Raw genomic sequence first — 16,720 nt, forward strand, 5'->3', positions numbered from 1 at the left:
ACAGGGGCAGAGCTGCTGGAGATGTTAGGAGCAGCTGTACGGAGTGCCAAAAAATGCCACAATTCACAAAATACACAGCCAGATATTAAGAATTGCGTGTGTGCTAATTTATTTAAACTACATGTAAATTAATGTAAAGAAATAATTTAAAAAAAATTAAAACGAAAAAGTTCATTGTTAAAATCACATCAAATTATTTTCGTATTTATTTAAATATTTCAGAGTCCATGTGCTAGATCCTGAATTGATGAACTGTGACTAATAATTGACTTCATAATAAAGTGAGGCCTCTGAAGCAACTATTTGATTGGATACCCTTTCCAATAATTAGACATGAGACTTAAGCCATCTTTGAATATTGCCGTTTTAACTCCACCCAATGACTAGCCATCTTTTTAAGGGTCAAAAATAACATGATTCCAAACATGAAAGGAAAGTTGTTAAATGTTACTTAGACATATTTTAAATGTTTAATATTTGACCTAAATGGTTAAGGTTTTTTATATGTATATAAATAAATAGTTATATAAATACATCTGTAAAAATATTTATTTTACCTGTTGACCTTAAAAACATAAAAATCAGTGGTTGGAGCTAATATTGTTGTTGGAAAAGGTGATTAGTGTGAAGGTGACAATACTCCTCTCATGTTCTTTAGAGGTTATATTTATACTTTAGATTCTGGATGTGGTTAATCCAGGACAATGCTTCTACATCGTTCTGGATTAAGAGGTTTTTGGAGGTTTTAAGAGGTTTTTGGACATGACAAAAAGAAAACTATGAACTACTAACAACAATTTGAAAACAAATCTTATTTTCGGCCTCCCCTTATGAGTTGGGGTTTTGAACACTGGGCTATCTGTCTCAGTCATAAGACTGCTAAGAAAGCAAGCACTGAACATCTTTCTTTCTTTCTTTCTTTCTTTCTTTCTTTCTTTCTTTCTTTCTTTCTTTCTTTCTTTCTTTCTTTCTTTCTTTCTTTCTTTCTTTCTTTCTTTCTTTCTTGTACATCCATTAATATTGATGTAGATTAATGGTATTTAGTCAAATTACTGTGACCACTGTTATTTTCGCCTCACTTCTGAATTTCGGCACAAAAAGACTCCAAATCACAGAACGAACACATTTCTGTGTCCAATCAGGAGGAATTAAGAGTTCTTGCGTCACTGTGACGTTTGTAGCCTGTTCCGGTGTAGCTAACTCAGCTAACTCGGCAACTGTAGCGCTGGTAGCAACTTGAGAGGATCCTCTGTATGATTTGGCTGCTGAATTGTTCTCAGAAAACACTTTTATGAGTGTTTCTACAGGTCTCCGGACGGTAGCCGCTGCTGAAGCGGAGCCTTGGACTGCAAAGCTGGGGTAACTATTGAAAGGCTTTTCGTTGCCTTTTCGGCTTGGGAGTGTGATGTTTGGAAGCTGCGGTTGATGTTGCTCCGTTAGCCAGCGGGAGCCTCAACTCTGTTTGGAAGAGTTCGTCCAAGATGCTAACACACCTAGATGCGGATTTTTCAGGAAAAAGATGGGAGGCTGCGTTGAAATGAAGAAACGTTGCATGTACGTCCCCAAACAGTTAATTAAAAAAATATTACTCATAAAACACTCGGCCTGAATCAGATGGGTTTTGTGTGAAACTCGCTAGGTGCCGAAGTAGCCCCACTGGACTGTTGCGCACAAGAGGGTTTTCCGCGAATCACAACAAAAGGATTTTTGATAACAAGCTGACTGCTAGCTCCGTGAAGCTAACGTCAGCTCCTTTAGCTCGCGTTTGCATGAGTAATTAACCGAACTTGCATCTCTAACATGTACCTGCTTTTCTTTACCGCCTGTTATTTTAACAAATGTTCTTTGGAAATGTGGGAAGCTAACGCTAGTCATTGTGGTGTTGTGGTTTGAGCCCCGCAGGCCCCCCTCCAGGCAGCTAGCAGTTGGCCCTCTCAGGGCAACCAGGTTCTTGTAGCTCGGCTGGCCTTGTCGCAATATATACTAGCCGATTTTAGTCATTTAGCAGCATTCTTTCAGTTGCTTATCGGGCTCGTACATTTGTTTTGTTTGGAAACGGAAGTCCTGCAGTTATGTTAGCTTACGAGCCAGTTAGCTCGGACGCCTGTGACGGGCTAATATTAGATGGACAGTTCTCCTGGTCACTAAATCTCTCGTTTAGCATCAGATTGTGGTGATTCTGGTTTAGTTTTTGGGAGGTTTTTGTTACTCTTGGGAAAGTTTAGAGACCACAGTGGACATCAGTATGGAGCACTCCGTTTTGTACAATAGGTTTAATTCAGAGCTTACCAGCGAAATTAGCCAGTTGTGTCATAGTTTACAATTTGAGATGAGCCTCTAATTTCTTTTGATCGTTGAGATCTGATTTAATGACTTTGGTTTATTTTTACTTAATATGGCTCTGCTGGCAGTTTATCGTTAAAGCTGTATAATTATTTCCAGACTAACATATCTAAATATAGTGATACTCCGATTTTCATCCAAATCCCCCGATTTTACTTGGATCGGAGCTGACTCGGGTCAGCTGCGGAAAAGATTTGAGTTGGATTTTCTGTTTGTGAAGTACATCAGTGCAGCTCGACAAACGGCGTCTTGTTTAAACAGCATGTTTAGGGTTTGTTAAAGATGAGATGAAGGTTGGGAACATATGCTTTGTAGCTATAAAAAAACAACAACATCTAACTGCCTTATTTTACTGCCTTAAAGAAACATGCAGGACACATCTATTGCATTTCCTTAATTTTAAAGTTTGGTTTTGACACAGTTCAATATAAGGGCAGCAGCTAACGATTACTTTAGGAATCCTTTGTGCTGCACAAAGGATTACTTTGTGCAGAATTTTTGTGATTCTGATTAATAATTGATTATTCTGATGATTAATCAATTTTATAGTATTTTTAAAACCGGTTGTTCATTTAACCACTTAACCCTCTTTTTTTTAATGCAACATTAGAAATACATTAAAAGGTGCAAGTAAACAAATAATAAAATTTCCTTTTCTTTCTTTTTTTTAATAATAAAATAAACATTTTATTGCTTAAAACCGGGTGAAGCTAAAACTATACCACTTGAGGAAATGCATAGAAAACAAATGTATATATATATATATATATATATATATATATATATATATATATATATATATATATATATATATATATTGTACTGGTTTGGCTTAATTACTGCTGGGAATAAATTGGGGTTTTTTGAGTCTATACTCTAGTTAGCAATTAATTGATTGCTAAATTAGTTGGCAATTGTTTCAGTAATCGATTAATCACAATTAATTGATTCAGCCTCACTCGGTACTGTTGCATTTCCCCTTAAATTTTTGTCTGATCATATTCACAGGTTTGAAAACAATGTTTTTCTTTCTGATTTTGTGACTTATAATAGTTTTTATTTTTTTCCCTGCAAGGTGTTCAAATCTTTTGAGTGACTTCTAGTGTTGGCTTCCACCCTGTGACTCACTCATTACCAGAGGGGCCCCTCAGAGCAAGGCCCCGAAAAAGCTGTAGCTCCAAGTTCGCCCTCCCCTCTGTGCGCCTCCACCTCGTCGGTAAGAGAGAGCTCGCACCAAAACCTCCTCGAGGCTCTCGGCGGGTCGAGATGTCGTCCATCTTGCCGTTCACCCCTCCCGTGGTGAAGAGGCTCCTGACGCTGAAGAAGACGTCGACTGGGCCGGGTTTAGCGGGAGGCGGCGAGCAGAACGGGCAAGAGGAGAAGTGGTGCGAGAAAGCTGTGAAAAGCCTGGTGAAGAAGCTGAAGAAGACGGGTCAGCTGGATGAGCTGGAGAAGGCCATCACCTCCCAGAACTGCAACACAAAGTGTGTCACCATCCCGAGGTGAGCTTCCTCTTCCTGTTGGTGGTTGGGAACTGTTTTTCCTGTTTCTCTCCCTAACTTGACTTCGTTTCCAAAGACGTATTTGAGCGTCGGGTTCAGCTGAATGTTACGGTTTGCCTCCCGCTGTGCCAACAAGTGTCTGCAGGGTTTGTTAAAGGTCAGAAGAAGACGTTCCCCTTTATCGGTCGGCCTTGATGACCCAGACCAAAGCTCAGCGGGAACGTTTTTGGAAAAGATTTGTTTCCAGGAATTTCCTGGTGTTTGTGTGTCTGATGAAGCAACGGCTCATTTGTCAACTTTCCCTTTTGGACACTTTTTGCAAATGTTTTAAGAATTTCTGAGTCTAGTTTTTTAAAATTTATTATTAAAATTATGATTTTGACAAACGTTCCTTCTCCTCTCATTTCCTCTGTTTTGTGCCATTGCGTGTGCTCCTTGTTGAGGCGGGCACTTATTGTATCGTTTCTCATTTATCAGGATAAATTTGTCAGCATAAGAGTTTTGGTTTATCGTTGTCATAATAAATTCCAATTGATAATATTTATAACGCCCCCAAAACTGTCCACATTGATGGGATTGGTACTTTTACTATTTTCTCCAGAAACATAAATAAATACCAATAAAGGTCAAGTCTGCACGCTTGCAGTTAACAACAGTCACCTCACTGTTGCAACTCAGCGACTTTCTCGCTACGTCTACCGACATTTCAGACAGAAAAAATTGCTATGGGCCAAATCGGCAGGTCAGGCCTTTAAAAATCGGTAATCAGCGATTGGCCAGTAAACTGTAATTGGTGCACCCCCAGTTCTTATCGCTTTTGTTATCACAAGTGATAAAACTTATCACCCCCCAGCCGAGTAACTCCATACTTTGTTTGACTGTCTCCACATAAGTTCTGAGATATTTATCTGTAGAAATGCTATTTTTAATGTTCAATACAAAGCCCCACCATGGAGAACGGCTTTTTAACATCACTGTCTTATTTTTTCCTTAAGTCCTTCAAAAAGGCTCCTTTTGCTTGAAGTTAATTTCCACAGCTGAATCTGGTGGCTTTATTTTGCCATAGAACTCCAATAAGAGGTACTTTCCACATCCACACTGAAAAACTACTAATGTTTCTTTTTTTTTCTGGTTGTGTTTCTTCTCCGCACACAGCAATTGCTCTGAAATATGGGGACTGAGTACACCAAATACGATAGAACAGTGGGACACGTCAGGCCTGTACAGCTACTCCGACCAAACCAGGTGAATATCCTCAACTCGCGTTTGGTGTTTCACAGCGTTTTAAGATTAGACGTCAAAAACATCCTTGTTGCCGTTCGCCGTCCAATCAGATCCCTAGACGGCCGCCAGCAGGTCTCGCACAGGAAGGGCCTTCCTCACGTCATCTACTGCCGCCTGTGGCGGTGGCCGGACCTTCACAGCCACCACCAGCTGCGCGCCATCGAGGCCTGCGAGTACGCCTTCCACCTCAAGAAGGACGAGGTGTGCATCAACCCCTACCACTACCAGAGGGTGGAGACCCCAGGTGAGAGCAACACTCGTCAGCCAAATCGCACACGTCTGGTAGCAGCGCTGCTCAGAGAGCAGCCGAAGAGGCAGTCAGCAAATGTTTTAAGACGTTCACCGCAAAGTAAAGCGTTGCGTTTTGACGCAGGAAGGAATTTGGTCCTGGAGCTTTTTGTCCAAACACGGCGAACAGAAACCGTACGCCGCTTATATGTGTTGGGTGGCAAATTATTAAACAAGTCACCAGCAGAGAAAGTAAACAATCTGAGAAACCCTGTTTGGAACGTTCTTGGTTAGGCACCAAGTCACTTTTAATTGAACTATTTAGAGCAGGCGTGCTAAACTTCAGTCGTCAAGGGCCGCTGTCCTGCAACTTTTAGATGAGCCTCTGCTGCACCACACCTGAACAGAATAATTGGGTCATTAGCAAGGCTCTGGGGAACTGATCTACACCAGGAGGAGGTAATTAAGCCATTTCATTCCAGTGTTTTGTACCTGTGGCACATCTAAAAACTGTAGGACAGCGGCCCTTGAGGACTGGAGTTTGACACCTGTGATTTAGAGAATCAATCACAGCCTGATGGGCAGTGTGTAGAGACGGGAGCTTCAAAAATGATCATGGAGATGCTGGCCTTTGATTTTGACCATTAAGCAAGTAAAGCAAAGAAAAATAGCAACAGCTGAACAGACACTGCAGAGGACCGACCAGAGAAGCAAACAAAAAAAAACTACTGAGATATCTACAGTTTAAAACAAAACATCTCACAGTTCAATTTCCTGTTTCGAGTAAAACTCTTCCTGTTAGTTTAAAAAAAAATACATCTCAATATATTCTTAATATAATTAGCTGATATTCCCAAGGCAGTCTTGTAATCTTTCTGAACTAATTATTCATTTATTTCCTATGAAATCTGTTCGATCTGGTTTTAAGTCAAAAAACATTTTGCAACACAGTGAGCTCACGTCTTCCTGTGTTTCATCCTGTAGTGCTGCCTCCCGTTCTTGTGCCAAGACACTCAGAAATCCTGTCCGAGCTGCCACCTCTGGACGACTACACTCATTCCATACCCGAAAACACAAACTTCCCCGCAGGAATCGAACCTCCGAACAACTATATACCAGGTAGAACCGCCTGGATTTTGACTGCCGCCATCGTTTGATAAAGAGTTTTTGTCTGGAACTCCGATTCAGCATCGTCTGGCTTTCTTTCGTTTATCTCAACAGACACGCCTCCACCGGGTTACATCAGTGAGGATGGAGAGGCCAGCGACCAGCAGATGAATCAAAGTATGGACACAGGTACCCTAGATTAGCAGGTCCTTCTCCCTTGGTGCTGATTAGATGGACGGTATTGTTTTTGACTTGAAGGCATGGTATTATCAGAACCGCCTGTTTAGAGCTGCACAATCTGAGGAAAAGATGTGAATATTGGTGGGAACTGCAATAACAACATGACTCTCTGTAAACAAACACTGACCATGTGAATTTGCTTAGCGTTTAAAGTTAACGTGGGCTACATTCACACAGCAGGCAAATGAAACACAACTCCGACTCCCCCCCCTCCCAGATGCAACTAACATCCTTTTTATTTATTTTTTTCAAAATTATGACCCAAACTCATCTTTTTTATGTTCTTCTCCCTATCCTTTCTCCCAAATGCAACTCAATCCAATTTTCTTAATTTTTTTAAAATCCAAATTCAACTCAATCCCAACTTTTCCCCCTGTTTTTCCACCAAAAGCAACACAAATCACTCCATTGCCTCCCAATCCCACCACTCTTGGCTCTGACATAGAGCTAAGACTTCTTAGTCAGAGAAAAGAGACTCCTCTATAGACGTTAAAATCAAAGCTCCATAAAACGCCGTTGTTTATAGTTGTGCTTTCTTTCTATTAGCTTCTATGATCTTGTGATGAAGCTGTCTGCTCCTATTGCTGCATAACTTTAAAATTGAATACAGCGGCATGCATTCCTATTTCCCTGAATGGTGCGTTGCAGAGTGATGGCTGTTCTTCTTCTATGCACGTTTTTGACTCTAGTTGAGTTTAATTAGTGGCATTAAACAACCACACACACACAAAACTAACTTCAGCAAAAGAAAAATGGGACCTGAGCATCAAGGCCTGCTGTGTGAACGTTGCCATAGACACCAGATGACGAGTCCATCTTCTGAAGTAAATGAAATAATTATCTTTTCTCGGTTTTACTGAGAAACTTGTTTCCGACTGCCGTCTGCTGTCTTGACATTGAATCCACTGGGATTTTTTTGAATGACTCTTTACCTCCTAAAGCCTCTTATGTTGCTTTGAACGACAAATTTCACCAAACATGTTACAAGATGCAGAGAGGCCGAATGCAAGACACTTAAACAGTGAGCGGTTCTTTGTGATGTGTTTATTGCAGAGTGCATAGATATCAGTTTTGATGCTGCGATGACGATAAATGAATAAGGCTGCCATAATGCGACGATCTGCTGTAAAACTTCTGCTGGTTCTGTTTTTTGCTTCAGGTTCTCCACAAGAACTCTCTCCCAGCACTCTGTCTCCGGTCAGTCACAGCATGGGTACGACGTGAACCGCCTGCTTTATTGCTGTTCAATATTATATCGATTTTGTTTAGATGACGATGCACTTGCCGATATCATGAAGTACGCCACAATACGATTTCTATTCAGTTTAAGTCACAAATGTGCGATAAATATGACGTGACAACATCCACCCATCTAACGCAATTATTTACATCTATCAATGCACAAAAAAACCAACTAAAATACGACTTGGCCATTTTCTTTCCAAGCTCTTACAGGCACTGAAATAAAAAGCTGAAATTCTCAAATTGAAGATATTTTAAACTTGATGATATGCTGTAGGTCAATGTTTACATTTTGCATCCATGTGATTAGGTTGTTAATCATTTAATCAATACGATTAAACGATCATTTAATATAGAACCTTTGTTACTGAGGGGAATAAACGGCAATTTACAAATATGTGGCACTGGACCTGGAATGATTAATTGTGATGAATCAATTTTTGAAATAATTGTGAACTCATTTAGTAATTATTTAATAGGAGAATATAGACTCAAAAAAACGGTCATTTGCTAAAAGAGCAACACGCTCAGAGCAGTCATGAAGCCAAAGCTGTACAAACATTTTGTATTTAAGATTTAATAAAACATCTTTGTATGTAAATATGTTCCAGCTAGAAGTCAGATGGTTATAGGTTTAACTTCACCTGGTTCAAATTCTGTAACGATAACAAAAAAATCTTGTTAAGCGCCTTTTGAGCTTTACTAATTACAGTCACTACTGATTTAACAATTTCTTTTTTTAGCTGCAGATGCATCATTTGCTACAAATGATCATCTATTCACTAAACAAATGCTATGTTTCACTTTAGGCAATTAAATGTTTTTATTTTTTTTTAAAAGAATCATTTATTTACATAATTTAATTTATTTCTAATATTGTTCAAATAAAATAAAAAAATCAGAAGAATGCACCAATTTCTTTGCGTGTTTTTTATCCGATCAATCGTCCGCTCATGTGACCGGTTTTGGGGGGGATGGCATTTGTGTTACCATGACGACTGTAGCTAACTCCCGATGCGGTGCCTCCCGTCCCGCAGACCTGCAGCCGGTGACGTACTCGGAGCCGGCCTTCTGGTGCTCCATAGCGTACTACGAGCTCAACCAGCGCGTGGGCGAGACGTTCCACGCTTCGCAGCCTTCGCTGACGGTGGACGGGTTCACGGACCCGTCCAACTCCGAGCGCTTCTGCCTCGGCCTGCTGTCCAACGTCAACAGGAACGCCACTGTGGAGATGACTCGGCGGCACATAGGTACGGCACGGCTGAGCGGGTTGGTTTTAGTCAGCGGGATATTTGTTTCATTTCTTCACTTCATAATTATTCTGCAAGTTTATCTCAGTGATGTCTAAGTAAGATAGAAGTTTGGAAATTAGTTCTGGGTTTTTGGGGCACATATTCACAAGTTTTCCTATTTATAAGGCATAATGAATTTGATATATATATATATATATATATATTTTTTTTTTTTTAACAGGAAGAGGAGTTAGACTTTACTACATTGGAGGGGAGGTGTTTGCAGAGTGCTTGAGTGATAGTGCTATCTTTGTCCAGAGTCCAAACTGCAACCAGCGGTACGGCTGGCACCCAGCGACAGTGTGTAAAATTCCTCCAGGTAAGAGGCTGAAAATGGCAGCATGTAGGAGCCTGACAGACTGTTTAGTCAGATTACACTGAACAGTTATGATAATGAACCTCCTTTTAACATTTATTTTTAATGTAAGTAAGTTCAAAACTTCTTCATTGTTTTATATTCAAAACTGTCACAAAAGCTGAACAGCAGTTTGTGGCATTATTCAAAAATAAGCCTTTTTTTGTGCGTCACCTCTGAAACGCACGCTCCGGTTCACGGCTTCCTTCCTTCAGGTTGCAATCTAAAAATCTTCAACAACCAGGAGTTTGCGGCCCTGCTGGCTCAGTCGGTCAACCAGGGCTTTGAGGCCGTCTACCAGCTCACCAGGATGTGCACCATCAGGATGAGCTTCGTCAAAGGCTGGGGAGCCGAGTACAGGTGAGCACCGTCACAACTAGCGTTCACTGCTGCCGTGTGCGCTAATGTTTTCAGTTAATTAGCAAGACAACATTATTGTGTTTTTTAACTAGCTACTGTTAAGCCTTCGCTAGCTAGCAGGGCTAAAAGTCGACCAGAGTAAGTGCAAATGTACTCCCGGTTGGCTGGGCGATGTTTGTATTTGCCACTGGCTCGCTGCTTTTGCCAACCCATTCAAGCCAGTAGTAGCTCACAATCACCCCATATATTTGTAGTTCTTTATAAAAAAAAATCTGGCATTAAAATGGCCTTTTGGAAGTCTTAAATTTGACTTGCTGAAACCTGCAGAAACTCTGGCAATGATTTAAATATGTGGCACAAAAAGTCTTCCAAGTTTTATGTAAATGTAACCTGGGATGCTAGCCAGAGACTTGGACTGTAAATAATCATTGCAAAAATGCTAAAGAAAATAGATGTTATGATTGCTTTGGGAGAATCTTAGAGCTGCTTTAGCAAATGGTATCCTGCTGCAGGCCGCTGCCACCTCTGGCCCCACCACTCCCAGTACCTTCCCCATTCCATAAATTATTTACTTCTGTGCCCAGAACCTTAAATGTGGACCGCTTTTCAGAAGTGTTTAAATGATGTTATTTATTGTCCTTCACACAGTTGCTAACTGAAATCCTTTCCAGTTTATGCAAGATGATGTTTAGCTTTTGCTAGCTGACCAACTAACAGACTTTTTTTAAAACTCTGCCTAATGTGCTTAAAATGCTGTTACGCACCTGTGGGTTTGGAAAAGTGATTAGTACCCTAAATGTCTAAAACGTTAGCAGGTGGAATGTTGGGACAACTCAGGACCAAAACTGCATTTTTAAAAAATGTATTTATTTATTTTCCAGGCGACAAACCGTCACAAGCACTCCATGCTGGATCGAGCTGCACCTGAACGGCCCGCTGCAGTGGCTGGACAAAGTTCTCACCCAGATGGGCACCCCGAATGCACGCTGCTCCAGTATGTCCTAAACCACAAAGGAAACGCCCCAAATAACCCTGATACAAAGATGGCTACACTCCAAACTGGGGGGGGGGGAATCATAACAGAATTTGTTTTTGTAACATTCTCCGTTGTATTTGTGGTTCGGTTCCACATCCCCGTTTTAACTTCACACACACACAGACAGAAGAACAACTACACATAGTTCAACTCGCATAAACACACATGCAGACTTTTTGTTTTTTATGGAAAACTTAAAAAAAAATAAAATAAAAAAAAAGAGATTGGCACTTTGTTACCCATCTATGTCATGCACCTTGTTAAATTGCTTTGCCCCAAATCCTTAATATTAGATCTATTTGTGGTACAAATAAAAAAAAATGTATATTGGTTGTTGTCTGGGAAGTAGAGGAAATACCAAAAATATCTGTGAATAGGTTCTCAGTGTCGAAGATTGCCTGAATGCTGAAGTGATATATATATCTATATATATATTTTTTCGTTGTTCCATCCCACCACATCCATTGTTCTGAACCTAAGTTTACTTTTCTCTGGGAGACTTCTCTGTTGTCAACGGGAGGCGGCTTATTGAAGAAACGATGGCCTTGGTGGCCGTTTTTCTCCTGAAGGAAATACCACAACGTGTTTATGAAATTTGATTCAATTGCCTCTGCCACAATGGCGCCCAATTTATTTCCTTTTCTTTTTTTAAACTAACAGTGTGTCGTACTAAGACAATACCTACAAGATAGACATATAGGAATGTTAGTAAAATGAATATTTCCATAGCTCTAAAAAGACTGCACAGACTGGCTGTAGTTTTATTGTAGTTGGTATTGTTTTTTTGTTTTTTTTTAATTATTTTAATTTTTTTTGGTCTACATTTGGCACTCTTCGTTCTTTTTAGCTGATTTGCATCCGATCCGGCTGGTTTTCTAGCTTCCAGCCAGGTTTTGCAGGGCATGCTGGGCAGGAACCAGAAAATATATCAGAAGTTATCAAAAACAAAATTTCTTTTTGGACATTTTTGTGTTTTTTTTTTTTTTTTGGTTGGTGTTTTTTTTCTATTCAACACTGGGACTGCTTGAGCTCTGGAAGGCGAAACGGTTGAACGCCTCATCAGGAGAACTTTGAAGGCATCAGTAAATTCATTCTGTCCATAGCCAATATCCCTGTTGTTTTGCTACTTTTTTTTTCTCTTTTTTGTATTTGTGTGTGTGTGTATGTACACACACGCAAAAATAAAAATAAATTTTTCCGTCATTCATTTTTTATTTTCAACACCTCAGTAATTTCTAAAACGAGAGAGAGCGTAGATCATTCCTACATTTTATCCCAAAATTCTAAGCGGCATATCTTTTGTCTCAGTGGGGGGGGAAAGAGGAAGTAATCACTGCCCTTACATCATATGTAGCTTATATCTAGCCTTTTTTTTGTTTTCCAAAGAAATCTTTATAGCTCAAAAACCCAGATTTGACTGAAAGTTTGAATCCAGTTCCTTGTAGTTACAGTTTTTTAGATGTTTAAAATTTTTTGTTTTACCCTTTTTTTTTGTGAGTTTGTGTAATTATTGTCCAAACACATTTGACCTTTCTAGCTTTTTTTTTGTGCTTTATCGAGCAAGTTGACTACACTCAATTGGCTTTTAAAATGTTACAGCTAAACTGGATGGGAGTGAATGTGCCTGCACACTGGGACGTTGTGTGTTGATGTGCGTCTTGTGTTCGTTCAGTCTTTAAAGGACATCTTGTACAACGAGACTTACTACCTTAAACTTATTACTTGGTTGTTGCAAGTTTAAATATGTCCCCAGTCCCACCCGTTGATGTACATGTGTTTACCATACGACACTAGAGATTGTACTTGAAGTGCAACTAGTGAATTCTGATTATTTTTTTCGTCTTTTTTTTTTTTTCGGGGGCGGGGAGGAACTGAACCATGTGTTTGGGTCCAGTGTTACATTGTTCTGATCTTTGGCCTACAACATGTGAATGTGAAAAAAAGAGAAAAAAACCCCCAAACAAACAAGAAAAATACAATATAAAAACTGACGTGGGACCAGATGTGCGTAAGCATAAAAGTAGTACATTATGTGTGTATTTAACAGTAATCTTTTTTTGCAAACCAGTCAGTACTGTAGACGTCACAGTTGTTTTACCAAAAGAGGGCGGTATTGATAGAGCAGGTTTTTTTTTTTTCTTCTGTTTTTTCTTTTTGTTTCTTGACCATGAGCTTCTCAGGCGTGTGGCATATTATGCAGACTTCATAAAACACTAATAAAGATTTTTATTCTCATGAACCTGTCTGTTTTTGTTGAATAATTTTTTAAAAAGTTTAAATATGCAAAGGGACAGTTTTGCATGTATTCTAGGGCACATAGTCCCATTTTATAGCACAATCGAGTATGTTACCATCAGCTGTTATAAAGATGCAATTCATGTCAAAGAAATTCGACTTTGTAATTTAGCTCCTTGAAATTGGGCCTCTGTCTCTTTAAGAAACTCCTGCTCCTTCTGAAACTCTGCTTTGTGCTTGCTAATTGTTGCTGGCTAGTCTGAAGGTGCTCAGTGGGGGCGTGGCAGGGGAAGGGCTGCTATGTGAGGCGGAAGCTCAGAAGCTTGGAAACAGCACCGTAGAGGAGGAGCTGCGTCTTAAAGGCGGAGCTTTGTCCAACCAGGTGTTTTCCACAGCTGAATGGTTGCCATGGAGATTAAAGGATTTCTCAAAAATGCTTGAAAGGATCAAAGCAACACTTCAGGTATGTTTTTGATGAGGGAGTAACATAACATAATGTAGTTTTTTTTTTTAAGTAGATTTTACATACTACTGCACCTTTAATGATGCTCTACGTCACACAAAATAAGATAAGTAATTTTACGAAGTATTGTAATTAAAAGGAGCCTCTATTTTAACAATATAAACGAAGCTTGATTCTGTGTATTATAACAATAAAAAAAAGAGTGCGGACTTCGACCAATCTGACACATTTTCCCATCCTCGGCCACCGTACTCCGCGTCATAGGTAAATAGATTCAGCTAGCCTGCAGTTAGCTGCTGTAGACTTGTCATGGCATTTACGCTGTACTCTCTAATTCAGGCAGCTCTCCTGTGTATAAACGCCGTCGCTGTGTTACACGAAGAAAGGTTCCTCAGTAAAAGTAAGCTAGGTTGTAAATTCCTCGAGTCATTGGACAGGACTACTGAATGTAGCCGACTTGTTAGCTTATGCTAACTTTCTAAATTACAGGCTAGTGAGTGTATCAGAATGTCAAGGAATTATTTATATATTTGTGTTGTTTTGGTGTTTGTTTGTTTGTTTTCGCTCCCGGTTAGTCGGCTGGGGAGTGGACCAAAGCGTTGGAGGGTTTGGTGATGAACCAGGCATCAAAGTCCAGCTGATGAACCTCATCCGCTCTGTGAGGACAGTGATGAGAGGTGCTTGTTACTTTTTACTCTGCACATTCTCACACTTCAGACAGAAGATAGCTAAAAAAAAAAATTACATAACTTTTTATCAGTTTTTCTATGTTGTTACCTTGGGTCTTTGTCATATATAAAGAAGTATTCATTAGAAAATATGAAATTGTCAGCCACATTAAATCTAACCACAAACCTAGAAGAATGTATGCGACGGCGTGTTGGGGTCAGTGTAGATAGGAATACATTACATTTCCGCAAAAAAATCTCTTACTTTTTTTTTTTTATTGATCTGAGAAAATGTCTAGAAAAAATACCATACACAATAGCATAACCTGAATGTGCAAAGTGGAAAATCTGATAGAAAACACTCAGAAATGTCAAAGATTCTCCACTTTTTCTGAGTAACATCAGACCAGTAAATATATATTTTTAACATAGAAATGTAGGCTTCCTGAAAAGTGTGTTTAATTCATGCATAAAGTTATCTTTATCAGACAACCAAGAATGCATATTCTATTTAATTGAATATGACATTACATGGAAAAATACTTATTTTTTTAAATGTAAAAACTGTTGGGTGGGATATTTTTGAATCCCTCACTTTATATGTGAAAGATTGAGTAACATGTTGACTTTCATGTATTTTAAGGTTTTGTGTAGCATCTAATGTAAAATACTAAACTGATAAGTTCCATTAAAAGCACCATTTATAGCCTCATAGCTACAAAATGTAGGCATGCATTATGAGATGTAAGCATTTCTTTTTATTTTTGCTAAAAAAAAATGAAATGGTAAGATTTTTACTTCTAACCACTAAAATCAGGAAATAAATCCTTGTTTAACTTATGGAGCTTTGTAAGCTATACTGTCAAACACAGCAATAGGGAAATGAAAAAAGATCAATTCAATTCAAATTACCGTGGTGATGTCATCAAAAATCCCTGTCAAATGGGAATAAATGACTAAAAATGCTATTGGGACACAGTTTGCACTGTCTCCTTTAGAAGGCAAATAAGACTTGAAAAGAAAAATATAAAGTTAATTTAAAATATTATGCCATTTACATCAACACAGCCAAAGTTTAGCAAAAAGTGAATGAACATAATGTCAATGTGTTAAATGTGTCTTTAAATAACCTGATCTTGATGTGTGTCGTCCTGCAGTGCCGCTTATAGGCGTGAATTCGGTCTGCATTGTGCTGCTGCTTCTGTTCGGATGAAGAACAGTTAACCCAGTCTGGATAAATCAGCCGGCTGCCACAGGTCCGTCTGCCCTGGAACCACTCAGAAGAACCGGCTTCATAACATCCCCATGGCGACGGCCTGAATATGAATGTTTCTTTCAACAACAAATAAAGTCATAACTCTGATGGCCTTTCCCCCAAAGAGATGATCAGCTAAATCCAAGTTTCACAATTCACCGTCAGAGATTTCGACTCTTAAAAGTGCTCGCAAGAAATTGGCATCAGTTGTTGAAAATGTTGTTTTTGTCCGAATGCTCAAGAATAAAGAGATTTTCAGATCACTCTGTGTTACAAAGTGTCACTGGAAAAATTCCTGGAGGAATTTATGTACTATAAAAGTTAAAGGATTCTTCTGGTTTTATTTTGTCATTTTTAAAGAATGCTAACTCAGTTAGTGCTGTGGAACTTCCTTTTGCTATAATAACGTAACCCATAAAATCCTTTATATAAGTTTTTAAATATTTTTGTGCCTGTTAGTTTGATTTCCAATTTATTCCCATACTGAAGTTTTGAAGTTGTTAATGAACTTTGTTGGGGGCTTTTAACGGCTTGGCAGCCATTTCAACATATAGGACTAAGTTACGTTTCTTATTTTGAAGGGTGTCTGTGAGTTTTAATCTGAAAGGCCAACAGAATCACGTTTTCCATGTGTCGTTTTGAGCGTTCATTTAGATGCCATATTTTAAAAGGTCAACATTGCCCAGCAATAATATGGGACCTACTCTTATTTTGAAGACCATCTGCAAACTCTATTTTGAATGATAAAAATGACTAACCCTATGGGTCCCTGCAGTAGGCCAATTGTGAATTTGGGACCTATTCTACTCATAAAGACCGAGTTTATTATTTTGAGAAGTATGTTTGTTGAAAATTAAAATGAACCCTCTAATCGTTGCAGTCCTGAGCAATAAAGGGTCAAACCTACTCTTTCAATAATAGGTTTTAACAATTTAAAACCTTCTCTTGAAATTATCCAACATATAAAGGAATACGTCTCGTATTTTGAAGAATATCTTTTGGTTCAGATTAAAGGAGTGCTTTAATTCATTATTTTCCAATCGTTTTTGAACCAATCGAGCATGTTTGTCTCATGACGCTTGCCGTAGAACTCAACAGTATCCTGCGCCG

At 39.1% G+C, this 16,720-nt stretch overlaps 2 protein-coding genes across 5 annotated transcripts; both read left to right on the forward strand.

The window, feature by feature from the left end:
• Positions 1-1,200: 1,200 nt before the first annotated feature.
• On the forward strand, positions 1,201-13,228 carry LOC102224322 (mothers against decapentaplegic homolog 2). Of its 4 annotated transcripts, none has more exons than XM_023342679.1 (11): positions 1,201-1,359; positions 3,419-3,845; positions 5,001-5,090; positions 5,180-5,373; positions 6,342-6,476; positions 6,579-6,641; positions 7,864-7,917; positions 8,984-9,196; positions 9,420-9,557; positions 9,809-9,953; positions 10,835-13,228. In XM_023342679.1, exons 2-11 carry the CDS (start codon positions 3,610-3,612, stop codon positions 10,956-10,958), a joined length of 1,392 nt encoding a protein of 463 aa, XP_023198447.1. In that variant the 5' UTR covers positions 1,201-1,359; positions 3,419-3,609; the 3' UTR covers positions 10,959-13,228. The 4 variants fall into 4 exon arrangements, with proteins under 4 accessions (XP_023198447.1, XP_023198444.1, XP_023198445.1 ...); XM_023342676.1 differs by having other exon boundaries at positions 6,579-6,653; positions 10,835-10,958; XM_023342677.1 differs by lacking the exon at positions 1,201-1,359 and adding an exon at positions 1,384-1,554 and having other exon boundaries at positions 6,579-6,653; positions 10,835-10,958.
• Positions 13,229-13,925: 697 nt separating this feature from the next.
• On the forward strand, positions 13,926-15,873 carry LOC102224067 (immediate early response 3-interacting protein 1). Its single transcript, XM_005802128.3, has 3 exons — positions 13,926-14,087; positions 14,263-14,364; positions 15,513-15,873. Exons 1-3 carry the CDS (start codon positions 13,997-13,999, stop codon positions 15,566-15,568), a joined length of 249 nt encoding a protein of 82 aa, XP_005802185.1. The 5' UTR covers positions 13,926-13,996; the 3' UTR covers positions 15,569-15,873.
• The last annotated feature ends 847 nt before the right edge of the window (positions 15,874-16,720 follow it).

The sequence above is a fragment of the Xiphophorus maculatus genome, chromosome 11 (genome assembly GCF_002775205.1).
Source record: "Xiphophorus maculatus strain JP 163 A chromosome 11, X_maculatus-5.0-male, whole genome shotgun sequence".
Taxonomy (NCBI): Eukaryota; Metazoa; Chordata; class Actinopteri; order Cyprinodontiformes; family Poeciliidae; genus Xiphophorus; species Xiphophorus maculatus.

Excerpts from the sequence above, each read along its gene's own strand:
- LOC102224322 (XM_023342676.1), top strand. The coding sequence starts at position 3,610 with ATGTCGTCCATCTTGCCGTTCACCCCTCCCGTGGTGAAGAGGCTCCTG. Across the intron at positions 9,197-9,419 it reads GATGACTCGGCGGCACATAG|GAAGAGGAGTTAGACTTTAC; the intron begins GTACGGCACGGC and ends TTTTTTTAACAG. Across the intron at positions 9,954-10,834 it reads GGCTGGGGAGCCGAGTACAG|GCGACAAACCGTCACAAGCA; the intron begins GTGAGCACCGTC and ends TTTATTTTCCAG.
- LOC102224067 (XM_005802128.3), top strand. The coding sequence starts at position 13,997 with ATGGCATTTACGCTGTACTCTCTAATTCAGGCAGCTCTCCTGTGTATA. Across the intron at positions 14,088-14,262 it reads AGAAAGGTTCCTCAGTAAAA|TCGGCTGGGGAGTGGACCAA; the intron begins GTAAGCTAGGTT and ends GCTCCCGGTTAG. Across the intron at positions 14,365-15,512 it reads TGTGAGGACAGTGATGAGAG|TGCCGCTTATAGGCGTGAAT; the intron begins GTGCTTGTTACT and ends GTCGTCCTGCAG.